We start from the raw sequence: 20,600 nt of genomic DNA, 5'->3' as shown, positions 1-20,600 counted from the left end.
GATGGATGACGAGGCGGGGCAGCCCAAACGGTGCGCGAGGAGGTCGGATGGCGGTCTCGAAGTTCCGTTAGGGCCGGCGGAGACGTCGCCTCCTGAGTGGCTGAAATCTACTTTAGAGAAATTAGGTTAAGGTATTTATATCTTAAAGATTAATAGGTTCAGTATCCCTTTTGATCTTCAAGCGAGTCGTGACTTCCTAAGGCTTGCGTTTCGATCGATGAGAGTATTTAAGCCTTTATAAGGTATACACTCTTGGGCGCTAGTTGCCACTTGGTTCTACATGCCACCTAATCCCTTAAAACGGATTTATTCAGCTCTACAATCTCGTACGACTCACCGTCTTACTGTGTTGTTACACTTATTAGTTCTATAGAACTACGTTACTATTGAGTCTGAAAGCCTTCCTCATACTCAATAAGCGAGGAAGCTCCGCTATAGTTCTGGCCTCGTGCACGTGATTCTTGAGCTAAAGCAAGGCAGATATCTTGTGAGCAGCCACGCACTTCATCTGATCGCTTTTGCTACACGATATAATCCGGTTGCATGCTTGGCATTTTGTTAAATTCGATTAAATTGCACTAATAAGAAGTACTCTTTGCATTTCAGGTAGCTTAATCTGAGCAAACCCTTCTTGTGTTGGATTTAACTGAAGTAACGCCACTTAGGCATTCACCGCACAGAATCACAAATACCCGCTTGAATATCTTTCATACGGACGATGTTCACGTGACTCGGATCCATCACCTTCATAGAAATTATTTAACGAACATCCATAGTTTAAGAGACAAGTGAGGTTCACATAATCAGCCCAACTGACACACGAACGCGTATTGCTCTCAAGATGACTCCACCTGACATACCTCCTTCGGGGGTGGGGCACGGTGGGATACTCCATCTCCGTTCAGAGGGAATGGGGGGGCGACACGGCGGTACCCCCCTCATCTCATCTGCAGCAAGGGGGGGGGGGCTCGACGCGGCAAGGACTGGCAGGACTAAGCGAGTATGCCTTCTAAGTAGGCAGCTAAAGTCGGCTGCTTGGGTCAGCTGCAGCTGGCTAGCCGGCTGTGCGCAACTCCCGGTGGTAATTTTCAACGCGCTCGTAGAGGTAATGGAATAGAAACCGCATGTGGGCTAGGTGGAAGCCTAGAGCGCGACTGTGCGGACGCCATTCGCGGACAGGTACAACACAATTTTGTTCGTTCAATGACTTTTACTGTAAAGGGGAAGCGGTTCACCACACTGACTACGGCTGAGATATGCAGTCTTCTAAGCTAAAATGATATGTGCTTTTGTCTAAAGCAAAATAACTTTTACGACTCGGACTCAGCACGTATAGTCCATCACGCGAAAAAATCCCACGACCAAACTGGCTTGCAAAGGTATTGTGTGGAAGTTGTTTGTGTCAGCACAAATGGGCTCATGCTCCTGCGCTTAATCAGTGGTCTAAAGTATAAATCAAGAAGGATAGGCACCAGGCCGACAGCCTCACGGCACAAGCAGACAAACCTTTGAGAATTTCATGTTTATCCCTGCAAAATTCTCGTGACGAGATCTCCGGGTAAAAGCCCTCGGCGCACAATCGTTCAACTCGGATGGCCAAACTTTTGTGCAGAATGTGAGTGATGATGAATGAGCGGTTATTGTTGGATGAGTGGAAGCACAGTCGCCTGACGATGCATGCCTGCCTTCATATATACTTTCTCGAGCTTGAAAAGCGCCTTCGACCATATAGCATCTTGCAGGTTGAAGTCGAAAAAAAACTGATTCTCCATCTCGATCGATTTTCATCAATTAAGGTTACCGGTCAGACCACTAAAGCTATAGTGGAGACCATAATTTAATCTGCTGAGCTTGCACGAGACAACCTACCAGCATTACATCAAATGTAGAGTCAGACAAAGACAATTGCTACATTCCAATTATGAAGTGCATCCAGTTTTTGCTTTTTACCAGGGAAACAACGAGGCGACACCAAGTTGTTGCGTGTCATTTTGGTGGGGGTGTCGTCCCCGGCGGGCTGCCGCTTCCAGGTCAATTGTTTGACCTGAATAATTTAAAGCATTATAAGAAAAATGCTGTATTATTCTCCTGTTATCGTGGCTGCTTCAACTTGAGATCTAGCTCCTTTACAATATTAAATACCTCATACAGGTTGTGCTTTGGGTAATTTTTTTTAGAGATAACGCTAAACATGCTATTAATTTATAATGATATATCAAAATAGACTTTGCTTGTAGATAAACGTTATTATTTTCAAAACAAGACCCAAGCAGAGAAACTTATCCAGATGATGTATTTTATTTACACTCACATTTATCATTTATATCTTGCTCTAACTTTGAATTGATTCTCCATTTTATAATTTAGGGATTACTAAATCGACGCACCCCCCCTGAGCACGTGGCGTGCTAGATGGCGATTGGCTAATATATCTATTTTCGGATTGAATGAAGAATTGCATAATCAACGTCAAATCGACGCTTCCTCAAGCACGTGACCTGCCACGGGGGAGGGAGCTAAAAACTTTAATTCAAACAAAGATTTCGCCGGCAGATTCGTTGAACGCATCAGTGTAGCGCGCGTGCGGCCCAGAACATCTAAGGGCATCACAGACCTGATATTGCCTCCAACTTCCTTTGGTTTGATTACCCAGAAGTCCATCTAAGAAGTCCACACACCAGATCAGTGCGGAATTTTGCACCGAGTTATTTTGATGGCGTCATCGTTCATAGCAAAGTTATGAGCAGAAAGTCGGACGTTGAATGAGGGTCTCCTTATCGTGCAGAAGCTAGGTCCAGAACCGATGGACCTCTTTTATGTCGTAAGCGAGAAACCTCGCTATTCGAACAACAAGCGTTTGCATAAATGCACTCGCTGTCAAAAGTTAGGATACTACGTAGTGGTTAGGGCGCGAGTTTTACACGCTCGAGATCGAGAATTCGATCCCCTCCTCTGATATCGTAGGTTTATCCACAGGCTGCCGAGGGATAAATCCCTCGGAATCTTAGAGTCTAATTTCTTCGACTATTTGAGGAGATTTCTCCTCAAATGTGAAACATCGTCCGTCACTTCAATTTAAATCGTCACACTGCAAAACACCCCTTATTTCATGATTTTAACCCCCTCCTCCCGTAAATACTACCCCTCCTGAGCGGGAGCACTCTTTCGGTATCACCAAAAGGCAAAGAGAATAGTGTATGGTAATGCAGTCGCGATTATCGAAAAATTATTTTTATTTTAGATCGTTGTCAACTCCAAACGTTCCGTCCACATTCGCAGTGCAACCGGTCCGTAATCGAGCTCGTCCTGCTTTGTGCTCTTATTTGCACTACAAATACTTATGAATTTCTTAACATCGCGCGCTCTTGTTGTCGTGTGATTCTACAGATCGTTCAGTCCTTGAACCAGAACAAAATAAGTTTTACGAGTTTGAACGACTTTTGAGTCGTTTTTCCATACGTTATTGAATTAGTGGCTCTCTGAGCCTGTTTGTATTCCTTTGACTTTAGAAACTATGGCATGTTAATCGTGACGAGGCACCTTTCGCTAGTACTGCTTTGGTACTAGCCAATCTGCCCCGGTAATATTGAAGGTGAGGTGCTTCACGTATACGACGTGCAGAGGAAGGTTTTAAGTAGCTAAGGGTCTCAGCTGCTATTAAAGGCTTAGTGTCGAAAAAAATTTAAATTGTGTTAGTATATTTAAGTTCCTACATTACGATTTTCATCTTCTGACTTTAACACATAATTATTAATCTTTGTATTGCGACTACTTGCGCACCGCTCATTCCTGCGTCTCGCAGCGATTGGCGGGGTTGAGTTACAATTGAATCGACCAGGTAACAGAACTTTTGTCGTATTGCTTAAATTTTGCAAATAAGGATATATTGAAAAATAGTAACTTGATTTTATGAAAATTATTTACTTCTTTGTTATTTTCTCTTATAGTGAATAATATTTTTTTATTCCTCTTAAAGGATATAATATACATATAACGAGCTACCAATCGCACAATTATAATTCGCTTAAGGCTTAAGCACAACGAATACCCTAAAAACTTCACCATCATGATAATGGCGAAGGAAAAACTAGCGGAGACGTTCTTCAATAACACTTGGGGTGAAACGACTTAAGGATGATACTTCATGGCAATCCATAACGCAACATCTAGGTAACGCGCTTCATAAATTGCCATCATATTATTTTTGCGTCAGCTCGTTATTTTGTTTAAAAAAATATTATGCTGCCTAAGATTCAATGAAGTCTCGTGGCATGCTTTAAATTCCTCTAAAACCTTTGGTGCCTTGCTTGCGACCAAATCCAGATAATTTTTTTGATTCACTTGTTCAGCGTCTTCAACGCCGACACAGCTTTTTCATCGAACACTACTGATCAACTTCACGGGGACCCGACGGACAACCGTTAAATAGTTAGAAACATAGACCTTAAGACTTGAGTCAGTTGCAAAATTGAGCCATGTCTCGAAAAGAACTAACGGCTGAAACTTAAGCATTCTCTTCCGATTGAAAATTGAAAAAGCCAAGCAGAAGAGAGAAGCGAAAGCACGCATTCATTTAAAGATGCCAGAGCCTGTTACGGGACAGAGTGTGGGCATTGACCTAGGCACAACGTATTCTTGCGTTGGTGTGTGGCAAAATGACCGCGTGGAGATCATTGCGAATGACCAGGGGAATCGAACGACCCCGTCTTATGTGGCCTTTACCACAACGGAGCGCCTGATCGGCGATGCTGCAAAGAATCAAGTGGCGATGAATGCCCACAACACTGTGTTTGATGTCAAACGCTTGGTTGGCCGCAAGTTTTCCGATCCCGAAGTACAATCGGACATGAAACATTGGCCATTTAAAGTTGTTTGTGGGCCGGGGGGTAAACCACTCGTGGAAGTGCAGTATCAAAACGAAACTAAGACATTTCAACCCGAAGAGATTTCGTCCATGGTGTTGACAAAGATGCGCGAAATAGCCGAGACGTTTATAGGAAAGCAGGTGTCAAATGCCGTTGTGACGGTCCCGGCGTATTTCAACGACTCGCAACGTCAGGCCACGAAAGATGCGGGAGCTATTGCTGGATTGAACATCTTGCGAATGATCAATGAGCCTACAGCTGCTGCAATTGCTTATGGACTGGACAAGAAGGGTGGCGAGCACCATGTGTTGATTTTTGACCTTGGAGGAGGAACGTTTGATGTTTCACTGCTTTCAATTGAAGGTGGAATCTTTGAAGTCATGGCCACAGCTGGCGATACGCACTTGGGTGGCGAAGATTTCGACAACCGTTTGGTGGAACATTTTGCGGCGGAATTTAAGCGCAAGTACCGCAAGGACTTGTCGACAAATCAACGAGCCTTACGTCGGCTTCGGACGGCTTGCGAGCGAGCGAAGCGCACAATCTCAACGTCGGCCCAAGCGTATCTTGAAATTGACTCGTTGATGGACGGCATTGATTTCAATACGACAATTACTCGGGCACGTTTTGAAGATTTATGCAGCGACTACTTTCGCCGAACAATGGAGCCAGTGGCTCAAGTTTTGCGCGATTCGAAGCTGGCAAAGAGTCAAGTGAATGAGATCGTCCTCGTAGGCGGGTCGACACGCATTCCAAAGGTGCAGCAGCTGTTGATGGATTATTTTAACGGAAAGGAGCTGTTCAAGTCAATTAATCCAGACGAAGCGGTTGCGTATGGCGCGACGGTGCAAGCGGCAATTTTAAGCGGCAACGAGTCGTCATCAAAGCTTCAGGATTTACTGTTGCTTGACGTAGCGCCGCTATCGCTTGGTCTTGAGACGGCTGGGGGAGTGATGACGAAACTGATTCCACGCAATACAACCGTGCCTGCGAAGAAGTCACAATCTTTTTCAACGTACGCCGACAATCAACCGAGTGTGTTGATTCAAGTGTTTGAAGGAGAACGCACAATGACTCGTGACAATCATTTGCTTGGCAAGTTTAATTTGGATGGGATCCCGCCCATGCCACGCGGGGTGCCTCAGATTGATGTGACGTTTGACGTCGACGTGAATGGCATTTTGAATGTCTCAGCCGTTGAAAAGTCGACAGGCAAGGAACAAAAGATTACAATTACCAATGACAAGGGACGGTTGTCACAGGAGGAGATTGAGCGCATGGTTGCTGACGCGGACAAGTATAAAGACCAAGATGAACGCAATAAAATACGCATTGAAGCCAAGAATGCGTTGGAAAATTATGCATTTTCCGTCCGTAGTTCGGTCAAGGATGAAAAGGTAGCGTCGAAATTGAGTCGAGATGACCAAAAGGTAATTGAGGATAAAGTGGGCGAGACATTGCAATGGCTGGATGCAAATCAGGCTGCTGAAAAGGATGAGTTTGACGCAAAGCAGCAGGAACTTTCGGGTGTGGCCAATCCGATCCTGCAGAAGTTGTACGCATCGGAAGGCAGTGGAGGAACTAGTGGCAACGGCGGAATGGGTAATATGGGAGGCATGGATGGTTCAGGTTTCGGTAATTATAACTCGGCGGCGTCGGGCAAGGAAGGGCCAACGATTGAGGAAGTGGATTGAGCACGGATTATCGAATTTTGCTATAGGAAAAAACAGTGAAGGAAAATACGCGCTGAAAAACAATCTAATATTCTTTCAATCAAGATCGTTGTTACAAACAAATTATGTACATAAAGTGTCATGTGTAAAGATGACTAGCAATACTTGGTGCAGAAGCTCAAACACGCGAAATCATACATTACGAGTAAGAAAAAAGTTGAGCTAAAACCAATCCAATTATCATGAATTAATCAAGCAAGCAGTTTGGGTATTTTACACCTTTCAATTGAATAGATTTCATTTTGAATAGTGCACACAGTAAGCTTCGATGCTGCGATCCAGCTCACTGCGCGCCATCTCCACGATAGCGTCACGCCAAAATCTTGGCGCAGCACGCACCATTTCGTCGCTGCCTTCGTTCGCCACAGTTGATCCAAATTTTAGCGGCACCAAACCCACGGACGGTTTTAATCTTGTTAACGGCGAGTGGACCAAGACTTCTAAGACGGAAACAATCGTGGACCCGCTGAATGGGGAGGAATTCATGACAATGCCGCTTACTCAAAAAAACGAGCTTGCTCCATTTGTTGCAAGTATGACCAGCTGCCCAAAGCATGGTCTGCATAACCCGCTTAAGAACGTCGAACGCTACCTTTTGTACGGTCAAGTGAGCGCTAAGGCTGGCGCTCTGATGCGTGAAGAAAAAGTGGCAGACTACTTTGCAAAGCTGGTACAACGAACGTCACCGAAAAGCTATTTTCAGGCTCGAAATGAAGTTCGAGTCACGGGCAAGTTTCTTGAAAATTTCTCCGGTGACCAAGTGCGCTTTCTAGCACGCTCGTTTGGTATCCCGGGCGACCATCGGGGCCAGGCCAGCTACGGTCATCGGTGGCCATATGGTCCCGTTGCACTCATAACGCCATTTAATTTTCCGATTGAGATCCCCGTCCTTCAGTTGATGGGCGCTTTGTACATGGGTAACAAGGTGCTTCTTAAAGTGGACTCGAAGGTGTCGATCGTAATGCAAGAAACGCTTCGCATGTTGCACCAGTGTGGTATGCCCATGACAGACGTGGATTTCATTAACTCGGACGGTGTCGTGATGAACGATTTGCTGATGCAAGTCAAGCCGCGTAACACTCTGTTTACGGGGTATATTTGTTACTCTTGAGCGATGTGGACAAGAAAAGATGTCTGATCAATTTTTTCCTGTTTGCTTTTCTAGCTCACAGGCCGTAGCAGAGAAGCTTGCGATGGACCTACGCGGTCGAATCAAGCTTGAGGATGCCGGATTTGACTGGAAAGTGCTTGGTCCGGATGTGCGCGACTTTCATTATGTTGCTTGGACTTGCGATCAGGTTTGTTTATTTGTTTTCAAAAATTGAACGTACTGTTTCCAGGCAATTAATAGCTTCTACGTTTAGGATGCCTACGCTTGTTCGGGTCAAAAGTGCTCTGCGCAGTCAGTTCTTTTTGTGCACTCAAACTGGGCAAAGGCTGGCCTAGAAAAGAAGCTTGCTAGTCTTGCGTCTCGTCGAAAGCTCTCTGACCTTACCGTTGGCCCTGTGCTTACAGTAACCACGAAACGTATGCTTGACCATGTTGCGGCTCTACTAAAGATTCCAGGAGCACGGGTTGTGTTTGGTGCAGAAGAGTTAGAAAATCATTCGATTCCAAAAATCTATGGTGCTATCAAGCCCACCGCAGTCTTTGTGCCACTTCAAGAGTTTATCAAGCCCGAGAATTTTGAGCTCGTAACGACCGAGATTTTCGGTCCATTTCAGGTTTTGACCGAGTACAATGATAATGAGTTGCCACAAGTTTTGCAAGCTCTTGAAAGCATGGATGCTCATCTGACTGCTGCTGTGGTCTCAAACGATCAAGACTTTACGAATGAGGTGCTGGCTAATACAGTGAACGGTACGACATATAGTGGTATCCGTGCCAGAACCACGGGAGCGCCTCAAAACCATTGGTTTGGCCCAGCCGGTGACCCTTGCGCCGGTGGTATTGGCACGCCCGAAGCGATAAAGCTCGTGTGGTCTTGCCACCGCGAAATTATCAATGATATCGGTCCAGTTCCCAAAAATTGGACGATTCCCGAGGCTTCCTAAAGCGCACGCGTAACTCCAATGGTGGATTGGTATTCTGAATAATGCCGCAAAAAGACAAGCTCGAATTCCTTAATTCCATTGCCTCCTTTCTTGCCTAAATTAAAAAATGTTTTAACTGAGTTTGTATGCTGGCGGGTACCTAGTAAAAAGTAGCACTATTTGACAGTCACTTTTAAGTAACGTGCTCGTACAACCAGGCGATAGCACGTTATTTCCCTAATGATGGTGCTTTGCGAGTGGTACAAATGGTTTATGACATAATCGTGACTACTGTCTTGGCTGCATCGAGGACATGAAGTGCAGGAGCAATTTATCGGATATGTGCGGCAAATTAATGGCAACAAGTCGTATCTCTAGGAATGGGCAAAAATACAATTACGTTAAGGCCACAGCAGGAACTCAAATTAAGGTTTGGGTCAAAGCATTGTGGACACCATGAAAGAAAATTGTCCATAAATAATTAGCCGAAGCAATGACACTATATAGTCACACAATGTGCCATATTAAGCTTAAAAAGCTTTACATCAGGTAACACAATTCGCAATATATGTTAGATTTACCCAGATTATGGTGCATCTAAATGTCGAGTTGCATGTATCACTACTTTACGTAAATGTCTAAGACAAGCAAATATGTGCAAGTCCCATTTGAGCAATCAAGGCTGTCTGCTTTAAAGCTTCTTTTTGAGTTTCGTCCCATAACAGCGAGCTTCTAGGATCGGTGCGCGCCGTGCGGCGTTTGTAGAGAGCACGCAACTCACTAGTGTCTCCACACAGCACCGTTAAAAGACACGAACACTGAGGTAAGTTGGCCTTGACCTTGCGTACATACTCCACAATTTCTGCGCGTTTTGATCCGCGTGCTCTTGCCCAGGTAAGATGCGGTGGAAATCCAGTCGTCAATTGATGAACAACCGTCCGCACAACCTCATCAGAATCTTCCTGTGGTATAATGCAAGCCACACCGCCACTGATCGACCGACAAGCTCGCAGCGAGTCCACCACCAACACGGATTTTTTTATTCGAGCCATCTCTTGCACCACCTTTTTCTGCTTGTATTCCTGCTCAATGCTTGGAAACGTGGGTCCGTGTTTGATCTTAAGTTGCGCCAGCTGCAGCGTCGCCACTGCGTCTTCTACGCTACAGTGACCATCCGTGCCTGTTTGAATCGAACGGTTGAGAAATTGGCTAGCCAAAAAGCGCAAGGCTGAGCGGAAAGGAGGCCCTTTCGGGTGCGGGTACATACATACAGTATCAATTACTCGGCGATGTAACACTTGCAACGCTTGTAAATCGTTTTCAATTGAATGACCCACCAGAATTGCCTCCGCTGGTACATGTTCCAAGAACTTTTCTTGAATGTCTGCTAGTCGCATGGTTGTCGACTCCATTATGTCGCATGTGATGCCTGAATATTGAGTGCAGTAGTCCACAATGGGATTCTTTGGACGAACATACTCGTCTACCAGCACCGTCTCGTTAGCGTTTATCAATGTCAGGCGCGTGAGCTCTACGCCTTTGGTAGTACGACACATTTCACAGTCAATTGCGAGCAAGAGCTGTTCAGGTGTCCGCGTCTCTCCCTCCGGCAAAGATCGTGTCGAAACAAATCCCACTGCAGCTTTTGTGTTTTCAAAAGGAATGGACGGCAAATGTACCTGCAACTCTTCTGGTGACAGGATATAGAATTCAGCGCTTGGCTTGGACGTCTCTGTAGTCCATTCACATACGCATTAGTATAGCTTGTCTTTTTTTTAATTCTTACTATTTTTCAGTCTTCAGTAGCGCACCTCCCGACATCTTTTTGAACTTTTTTATTTTCTTTTTTATAGCCTTCTTGACTGCGTGTTTCTCTTTTTCAATGTCGCAATTAGAGACAGGTATACTTAGCAGGGTAGAATCGCATCGAGGGATACCGTCACCGTCAGATAATCGGCAGCGAAACTGATAGTCACTCTTAAGCCCTTCCAACAACGAAAGTGCCTTCCAGCACCTGCCAGCATCCGATTTAAAAGCCGCTTCCTTATTCTTTACAGCCGAGATCGCTTCTTGCTGCTGCGGCCAAAAGTCCAACACATCTTCAAACACTAAAATTACCATGTATTTGAGATCCGTCTCTATATTATCGAAGAGGTGCTTCATCAAGGTGTTGCGAATTTCCTGCAACAAGGAGCCTTGTTTAAATAAATAATAAACAATACAAATGAAGACAAAGCATGTGAAAAACGCACTGCAAGACGGACGTTCTCTACATTTCTGGCCACAATGTCGTCTAGACTGTTCCGAATAGAATTTGTATTTATTTTCTGGATGCTGCGCTTCTTTTGGCGCAACGATGCCGCAAATTCCTTTTGCGTCGACATGGGTCGCTGGACCTCTTTATTTGCACCAGAGGCTTATGTAATTGGTTGAAATAATTTGGCCAATCATTTGCTTTCTCAACTCAGGCTAGTAATTCTTACTTACATTTCTTGGGATTCCTTTTAAGTGGTAAAAGCGAGCGAACGCTACGAGTATTAAGATGGCAGTTCAAGCCAGCCGCTTGGCATTATGGCATTTTAATCGTCCATCATAATCTTAATGGGAGGAGTAAAGGCACCACCTTCTCATTGTAAAGAGGGACGGACAATAATTTATTCGACAAAGTGGCTTCGGCCGCTCTGCGAGTCGCGCCTCGTCGCGAAGAACTTAGCAAGGTCGCGGAGGTAAAGGATTGGCCTTCGTGCTCAAAGGAAGTTCAAACACTTGTCTATCTTAGTTTTCGTGCTTTGGTTGCTTATTCTACAAGCAATTATGTATTTCATCAGCCTCTGCTAAACTAGTACCTTAAGCAGAATTATAGTCGCCAAAAATTACTCAACTGTGTACATCTATTCCACGTGTTCACTACCTTCACTGATTTCAACCAATCCAGTTGCAGCCTCGTACAAATGCGGTTCCGCGGAACCTTGGCCAAGGATGCATTAGTGGTGCTGCTTGATGTGGCTCAATCCTTCGCCCGTTTAGGGTTACACAGCAGTGCTAAAACCAATTGCGTATTCACTCTTACCCCTGAAACGCTGACTATTGCACTCAAGAGCGGCGGTGCCGAGCTTCAAAGCTTTGCCCGGCTGCAGACGACGCGTCTCTTTCACGACGTCGTAGTGCAGTCACAAGCTGCGAACCACATTGGTTTTTTATGTGACATACGCCATTTCCAACAGGCCTTGACGTCGGGAAAAGATGCAAGCGCCGTCATGTTGCGGCTGCTTAAACGAGATGGTCACAATTTCTTATGTCTGAGGACGCGCGCTGTAGACATTGACATTATCCAGAGCATACCTATTGATGTGCTGTCCATGAGCCTTGTGGAACATTATAAAGAGCCAAGTGTGCCTGCACCTCAGATGGCAATTGAAATGCCGCCGTTGCGTGCAATGCGTAGCATCGTTGACAGACTTAAGGTCATGCATAAGACAATGACAGTGGAAGCCAGCAAATCGGGGACACTTGTTTTACGCATCGACACGAATACATTGACACTGCAGACTTTGTTCGCCCACTTGCGATATCGAGATGATTTGATTGAGGACGATGAAGAAGACGAGGAGGAAAAAAATAGACGACAGCAACAACGCTCGTCTAGTGTTACAGTTGATAGCAAAGTGCTGAGTCAGGCGATATTAGTGGATGGACAATCGACGAGATCAGTACTGTGTTGCATTTCGGAAAATCAAGCGATGGTATTGCATTCCATTCTTATTGATTCCTTTGGGTCTTTTACGTGTTACATACCCGTACTCACACCCGATTTATAAGGCCATCTGCGAAATTAAATTAACTACATTGTTTTTTATTTAAATCTACAAGCAGCATGATCTGGACCACTGCCACACTGATTGAAACTCTCCTCGTTGCACCGAAAAACAACTAGCTGCACTTTTATCAACCAGCTTCTGCATTGCGATAGCAACATTATGCCGTGTTAAACTCTAAAATTGCATCGAATTTGACCAGCACGTACGAAGAATTCCTTTTAAGAAAACCTACCTACAAAATTATTTTAGCATCCATTTAAATTTGAATAATTAATGCAATTATAATAAACATTGTACCACGAATTGATAGAACGCTATTGTCTGAGTCAACGTTGTAACAGGGTGTACCATTACACAAATATCATTTCTTATAGGAGGAATAAAATATATTTTTTCCTGTATAGTGCATGACATTTAAAATAGCAACCCAGATTTTGCGTGGACAATTTTTGGATATTTGACTTTACAACTTTGGCCTTGCTGATTGGTTTAGTCCTGCCCTCTGTAGGCGGGCACGTCTATTGCGGCCACGCTCTACTTAAGCACACACCTTAGCACAGCAGAAAAGCGGTTTGACCGTCTTCTCTCACGTGCAGTGAGGTTATTGGTGGGCGTTTAAGCGACCTCACCCAAAGAACGAGACGCAGTTAAGTGACGTCACGGGAGCGGTAATCCGGCTCCACGTGCGCACTCGTGAGCTAGGAAGTAGTTTTCAGACTGATTTATATTCAATCGTATCATAAATATATAAACTGTTTTATCAAATCATGATGCCATCTCTGTAGATATGTTCTGATATGCATTGCGAGCGTATTATTCTAAATACCTCGTACGCTAGCCGTCATCACGGATCACGCTAGGCGTCATCCCTTCCAATGTGAATGCACCTATGTTCATCACATACACAAGGGCGAGTCACGATGTGAGCCAATCCCAATTCGTGGGTCTAATTATTTCACTTGAGTAATTGACCATTCCCTTAAGTACACTAAGTGTACTTGACGGGGATTGTGGAACATATGGCAGCTTCAGCCCGTTACACCCTCACCCAGGCTCAGTCATCACCACTTCCCACTCATCCGTTTCAAACTTAATATTCAACCTGACTCATGAAAAGCTTTACGATATATGGACGGACGTTTATCGGAAAAGTTTTACCGGAAAAGCAGCAGAGTATGCAGTGAAGAAGTACAAATTCCACCGACGTGTACCCAATTCTGTTTTGATGGATGTGGCTGTTATGACAAGACAAATAGTGTAACGGGGCACTGCCGACTTTTACTGCTTCAGTACAAGTCCACTTTGCACTGCTTCACAGCAAGTGGTGCCACACGTCAGTTCACGTACACTAGTACATGCAGAGGATGCAGAGGATGACTCTCTTTATAACACTTGCATTAAAAAGGTTTAAAAGTAGTCTGTATTAATATAATTAAGTTTTTCAGTTTCTGTCTAATTGATTCAATTTTAATTCTATACTTATACAAAATTTAATAATGTCTTATCGGTCTCTCTTTTTGCACGCGTCCAGTGCTGGCTGGACCACGGAGCAAGTAGACATATTGGCCAATATCTACCAATGGTAAGCTTTTCGAGCATTAATATGTAAAAAAATAATTTCCAAATTCTCTACCTTTTATATAATATATTAATGAACAACCTTTAAGTTTTAATTTCATGTAAGAGTGCACTCCCTTACATTCCTCCCTTAACGACAATCACTCTGACTGTAATTGAAAAGAGTGGTCACTATACGACCACTCAAGTGGAAACGATTTTGATTTGTCAGAACCATTATTTTTAATTTTATTGCATGTTAGCGAATCCATGCGGTGTGCGAATGCGGCGCCTTCGGCTGCGGTAAATGCAGCTGCGAGCGACGCAGTATTGTCTCGTACGGCAGACGTTTCGTCTGCCGTAGTATCATCTTCTCTTGCAACTTCAAATGTTGCGGGTGCAGGTAATGAATCACCGCGTGAGTGCGACCGCTCTTTAGCGGTCGACTATAAATGCGAGTCGGACGAAATGGTCAACTCGGGGAGAGCAGGACAGTCGCTTGAACGTCGTCAGGCCGCTGACTATGAGCCTTCAAATTAGGGGGCTCTATCTGATAGACGCGCTAAAGGCGTTCGCTAGAGCATGTTTGGTTCCGACGATGAGGAATCATCCTCATCGCCAGCACCGTCTCTCGTGCCGTCACCCACCCTTATTCCTATGCGCGGTGATGACGATGGCAGAAGCCATCGTAATAAATTTCTTGTGGCACCCCTGCTTCAGTGGGTACCACTCATGGGAACGTAGATAGTAAAATGTCTCGTCTTGCCCCTGAGAAAATGCCGTGGCTTTTACTTGAACGGCTAGTCAGTAGCTTGTCTGGAGGAACTACTCCTTATCCCAGCGCGAAGAACTTATGCGCTCAGGAAGATTTATATCTCGACGCTTTTCTTAAGCATCGATGGTATAGTGGCAACAACAAGCGAGATAAAGCTCGATAATGCAAGCCTGGAACGCGTTCATTCGCAATGTCAAAGACATTGAACGCGAAGTTTGGCTATAAAGACTCGACGCAGTTCGCGTTAAGTTTGAAAAATGAAGTCCGGCCGGTGCAAGATTTGAACTGCGTCGGTTGTCTCGTGGGGCAGGACTTCCATGCCCCACGTGAAGTGATCTCTGTCCGTGTTGTGTCGACAACACAAAACGAGTAAAAGTGGATATTAATTCCCTTTCTTCGCCCTGGAGAAGGGCTCGCATCTCTTTTGAGATGCGTGATGCGATTGACGTTTCGCAATCGATTTACAAGCGCCAGGGGTGCGTGTTTTCTGTTGGACCTTCTGATCCATCGGATGGGTCTCGTCATACTAACGGGCGGGGTCCTCATTGTCAACAATCAGCTGGAAACGAGGCTCCCAGCTGTCACGTAAAGGTTAATAACCGCGCCAGCGTACAAGAAAACTCGCTCGCTGCCCCTTTACATCACGGTGGTTATGAATGGGATCCACAAGAAACAGTGACCTACGTGGGAATCCACTAATGGTTGTGTAGAGGAGGAAAAATTAGATCTGACCTATGTGTCAGATCAAGAGTCGAAGATCGACAAACTCGACCACTTTCTCTGTGTATTGGAGGAGGGTCTTGATCGCGAGCGCGGTAAGCATCACCTGTTGGAGCAGGCAGTGTAGACTCACTATATTGAACGGTTGGAAGACCGTTCGAAGAGTCCGAAGTCAATGTTAAAGTCGAACGGAAGTACCACGCTATTCGTATTGAGATGTCGTCAGATCATCGCGGTTTCGAAGATCTTCCGACCCGACATGAGAGCTCTAGATTCAGCATGAGAATCTGGTTCGTGACCTTAAGAATTTTTTAGGGATTCTTAGACAGGGTGGTCAGATCTGTCCTCGAAAGAAACCGCGTACTGATGGTACGGACGGAGCCGACCATCGTACAACGCAGGATGCGAACGCATCTTACGTGGCAATTCTATTGTCTACGCATTGCCTCTGCGATGCAGTACACGGAATGGTCCAATGAACTTGGGTAGCAGTTTACTGCTACCAATATTAGTGACTACGCGCTAGTAAGTTTACCGAAGAGAGTAGTACTAGGTCAATTAATTTTGAATGAAAGCACATTTGCTCTTCCATGTTTGTCTGCGCTCATTTCTGACGGTCCACTGCGTTAGCAATGGAATCCTGTTCGAAACGGACTACTGCTTCACGAGTCAGCAGAAATTTCTCTGCTGATTCATTTGTTTTGTCTTTTCAGTGCGCTATGTGCGCAGAGCCATGAGAGCTTTTTCTTCTTTGATGTCGATTGCTTCGACATCGACATTATTTGCGTCGTTGGTAAATTTCGAAGTGTAATGAGCATAAGCCAGAAATGGCTTTGCTCGTGCGAATCCACCCCCCCTATAAACTAGAGGATCCCTTTAATTGGGTCGGTATTCCTTAATGGCGTAAGCCATTCACGAAAAACGGTGTATGCGTTTTAGACGCATGCACCGAATTGTTGATGGCGATTTCGGCCATCGGTAAAAACTCGCTCCAATTCGGACACAAATGGACGTTATCTCAAAGTATGTCTCCGAGGATGCAATTTACGCGTTCCGTCTGACCATCTGTCTCTGAATGATCAGAAGTTGACATAGTCAGCCGTGTTCCGAGAGATCGGAACACGGATTGCCAAAACATCGCCGTGAACGGTGAATCTCGATCGGAGACCAGTTCACGGGGTAATCTGTGGAGTCTGAATACCGTGTCGATAAAGACACGGGCACAGTCCGGAACCGTGTTGACTCTGGTACTGCAACAAGATGTACCATCTTGCTAAATCTGTATACAACAAAATAATTCCAATGTTTTCGGGATCGTCTTCGGGAAATCAGAAGCCGAAGTCCATAGATGCGGTGCCAACATTCTGCCGGAAGTGGTAGAGGTTGGATAGGTGCACGAGATTAAGGGCTAGGCTTCACCCGGTGACAAACCTCGCAAGCACGAATGTACTTGCGCACGAACTGATACTGGCGGGGCCAGTAAAAGTCGCATTTACTGTGAGATAAGTTTCCTCACGTCCACGATGCCCACTTGTTGGTGCATCGTGACAGTCATACATGATGCGCAAGAGCACATCATTGTGAGTTGGGACGACGAGTGACACGTGGAGTGTCGCCGGCACCGGCTGTGTAAAACAATAAATTGTTGCGTGTTGTGTTTCGATCGGATGCCGATCTGTATAAAGCCGGTAATTTTTTTGAAAGATTTATTGGATGGATTCATCGGATTATCTATCAGACGCAGAAGGTCTTTATCTTCTGTGTAGTTTTTTTATGTCGTCAAACAAAGTTGACGACGGAACACTTGTAACGAGTTTTAAAACAGTGGGATTATTTTCACTTTTGGAGTGCGCAGCAGGCTCGAATCGGGTCGCGGTGATGATCCATCTGCGAAGTCATTAAGGCGTTCTGGTTTATTATTCCTCGGAGATATTATACTCCGCGAAGAAGGATAGCCACCTCGCCATTTTTCGCGAGAGGTGTGAGCTGATTACGGCCGTGCGTAGTGGCATGGCGTATATATAATGAACGGTCTATCACCTTGGAGATACATTCTAAATTTAGCTAGTGCATATTTTATGGCAACGAGTTCCTTTTCATGCACTGGGTAATTGCGTTCAACTGGTTGCAGCTGACGCGATTGGTACCAGACGACGTGCTCCGCGCCGTCTGTATCGTATTGCATAAACACACAGCCGATTTTCAAATCGCTGGCGTCACAGACCATCTGTCTTGATCTGCAGTCGCCAAGATGGGCGATTGCATCAAGCTTCGCTTACTTTCTATAAAGGAACGCTGACAATAATCGTTCCATAGCCATTTCTCGTCTTTTTATAAGAGACGAGAGAGATGAACTGTCATCTCGGCATAATTCTGTGAGTACTTGTGCAAGTACGCCGCTACCGACAGGCCCGTTCCAGTCGATGTCAAGGGACTTAAAAAGTTCCTTGGGCAGATTGCCATGATCTTTTTGGGATCAGGGTGCACGCTGAGTTTACCGATGATGCACCCAAGAAGTGGCTTTTCGCTTGCAGCGAGTATACGCTTCTTGAGATTTGTGTACAACGTATGATTTCGCATAAGTGTAAACACCTGACGAACGTGAGTTATATGAGCTTCAATGTCCTTCGTTCCGTCCATGGCCCGTCTATGGACGGAAATATCGACAAAGTAACTCGGTGCGAATTCTCGCACTGGTCTCAACAAATTCGTTACGCATCGGTTGAATATTGCAGGGGCGTTACTAAGCCCCTGTGGCATTACTAGCCATTCCCAGAGCATCCCACTGGGGGTGCTCACTGCTGTGTACGGGATGTCCCGTTCACGCATAAGGATATGATAAATCCATCCATCAGATCCAAAGACGAAAAGATGGTACTCGTAGACGTACCATCGACGTTAACGTCTTTTCTACGTATCGGCGTTTGGGCCGGTACCGTTGCAGTTTTCAGTTTATTGAATGCGTGCACTATCCGGCACCCTCCTGTGGCTTTTTGCCCACAGAAGGTCGAAGATCTATGTGGGGAAATTGACTCCCTTAAATGGCCAACTTTTTAAACGATCGATAAAGAGTTCATCGATCGCAAGTACTTGTTCACGAGGCAGTGGCCACAGCTTCATGACACAATTCTTTGAGCCCGGATGAGCTCGATCTCATGTCGAGTCCCTTTATCTTTAGGCAACTCGCATTGAACTGCTTCAAGAAATACATCCCTGAAATCAATCAAATCCTTGTAAAAGGATCCGTCTTAAGTGACCCCCAGTATTGAGTAGTATATTTCTCAATCGGAGCCTCACATCGAGGACACTTTCGTCCATCGATGAGCTGCTGAGAATCCGTTCGTTCTCTGCAAAAATATACCGCTGACCGAATATCGGTTACGTATTCATCCTCTGTGACGAGTACGCAGATCTGCTTGATTTTACCACTACGCATTTCTCTCAAGAACCGCTTAGGTTCTAGGGTTGGTAATTGAGTTATCTCCGAAGTTAACTTCGGAGGCGCATACAGATCAAGAGTATAAGCGCCTACTCTTGATCCGTCATTAACTAAGACATTCAATGTCTCGGTTCCTCCCTGGGACCCTTTTTCCTCAGGCTACCGAGGGATTAATTCCTCGGGATACTGAAGTCTAGTCACTTCAGCATTAAGTATTTGAGGAGCTTTCTCATCAAGTACGTCGGGACTTATTCCCTCGACGTCTTACGAATGTGATTGCGCTACCACAGTTGGGTCCTCTACGGACGAATCTCTACTCGACCTAGGATCATTGTGTTGTCCCTTTTGGCAACCGGTTTCTTCCTTGGATGTCGCCCGCTAGGCGTTCATTCATGTCTCAATCCTCTCGACTTATTTGAGTGGTGGACCTTCGGCGCTGCCTGTGCACTCGCACAGCCGCCGGAAGCTGACTCCACAGGGGATTAATAATCACACTGTGATCTTGTGCAGTTGTACTAACGACCGTATCACAAGTGAGTCCATCGCACTCACTCGTAATACATTCACACGCTTGCGGACGCTCCAAGACGTTTATCAGATGGAAATGTGATGAGCAAGTGGCAGGCATCCTTACGGATCGATGCTGCCAGCTGATTCTGATCAAAATTTTCAGAGCCAAGGTAAACCTAGGATGACATTATTTGTCATTCAAATCCAATACGTTGAAAATATTATCACGCTGTATATTTTTTAACGTGTAGTATAATTTCACTACGCGTTTCACACTGTTATCGATGCGCCGGTCGCTAGACGCACCGTCATCCTCGTTGGAGGGATGTCGCACCCAACATATTTGAGTCTTCGACCCTCTAGCGACTGGCGACGAATAAAGTCATTCGACGATTTACAGTTCACTAGGGCTCTAAGCAACAAATCATATGTCGCTTTTAACTTCAAGGTGATGAGGGATACCTCATCGCCAGGTGCAGAGACACATAATGACTGTGTGTCTGGAGCACCTTTCGTCAAGATATTTGCAAATTCTCTTGAGGCTGCTCGATCAGTACGGCGTTGCGCCTTTACTGAACCCGACCGTTTTTGGCGGTCCGCCTCGCTATTGCGATTTCGCAACAAGGTCGGACCAGCGACCGTTGTACCTTTTGGCATTTGGTCCAATATTACGCTCAGTACTTTTCGATATTGGGTGTGGGGCACTGCACATCAACGTAGTGTCCTAACTTTTGAAGGGAATTGCATTTCTGCAATCGCTAATATTTCGGAAAACGAGGTTTCTCGCTTTCGACATAAGGAAGGTCCGTAAGTTCTGGACTTCTAAGCTCACGTCGTCTTGGAGGACGATACGATGACGAACTAGCTTGAGCCTGTCTCAAGCTAATGTACTTGTGTTCCGCAACGGATATTTCTTCTTAAAGCAAATCCAATTCCACGCGGAACAAATAGGTCTTCACGGGACCATCCGCAAGACCTTGCATGAGCACCGTAACCACCGTGTGTTTATGAACTGGATTATTCGTGATACAACTCGGTAAGAGTCGTATGTGATGGGCATAAGCGTGAGCACCACGCTTGTCTCGATTGAGTTTTAGAAGCTCTAATCGAGCGCTGAACTCAGCCCTTTGGCGGTTCAAACGTCTGTTTG

General features: G+C 45.3%; 4 protein-coding genes across 4 annotated transcripts; 3 read left to right on the top strand and 1 right to left on the bottom strand.

The window, feature by feature from the left end:
• Nucleotides 1-4,579: 4,579 nt before the first annotated feature.
• On the top strand, nt 4,580-6,559 carry CCR75_004220 (uncharacterized protein; the record flags this gene model as incomplete). Its single annotated transcript, XM_067962307.1, has 2 exons — nt 4,580-5,427; nt 6,244-6,559. The coding sequence occupies 2 exons, from the start codon at nt 4,580-4,582 to the stop codon at nt 6,557-6,559; spliced, it is 1,164 nt and encodes a 387-aa protein (XP_067820229.1).
• A 307-nt stretch (nt 6,560-6,866) lies between these two features.
• Nucleotides 6,867-8,816, top strand: CCR75_004221 (uncharacterized protein; the record flags this gene model as incomplete). Its single annotated transcript, XM_067962308.1, has 3 exons — nt 6,867-7,690; nt 7,764-7,896; nt 7,963-8,816. The coding sequence occupies 3 exons, from the start codon at nt 6,867-6,869 to the stop codon at nt 8,650-8,652; spliced, it is 1,647 nt and encodes a 548-aa protein (XP_067820228.1). The 3' UTR covers nt 8,653-8,816.
• Nucleotides 8,817-9,176: 360 nt separating this feature from the next.
• On the bottom strand, nt 9,177-11,015 carry CCR75_004222 (uncharacterized protein; the record flags this gene model as incomplete). The annotated part of the gene is made up of 3 exons (XM_067962309.1): nt 9,177-10,363; nt 10,443-10,812; nt 10,884-11,015. 3 exons carry the CDS (start codon nt 11,013-11,015, stop codon nt 9,270-9,272), a joined length of 1,596 nt encoding a protein of 531 aa, XP_067820227.1. The 3' UTR covers nt 9,177-9,269.
• A 567-nt stretch (nt 11,016-11,582) lies between these two features.
• Nucleotides 11,583-12,449, top strand: CCR75_004223 (uncharacterized protein; the record flags this gene model as incomplete). Its single annotated transcript, XM_067962310.1, has 1 exon — nt 11,583-12,449. One exon carries the CDS (start codon nt 11,583-11,585, stop codon nt 12,447-12,449), a length of 867 nt encoding a protein of 288 aa, XP_067820226.1.
• Between the last annotated feature and the right edge of the window lie 8,151 nt (nt 12,450-20,600).

This window comes from Bremia lactucae, linkage group LG1, assembly GCF_004359215.1.
Source record: "Bremia lactucae strain SF5 linkage group LG1, whole genome shotgun sequence".
NCBI lineage: Eukaryota > Oomycota > Peronosporomycetes > Peronosporales > Peronosporaceae > Bremia > Bremia lactucae.
This window is presented reverse-complemented; position numbering and strand designations above follow the sequence as displayed.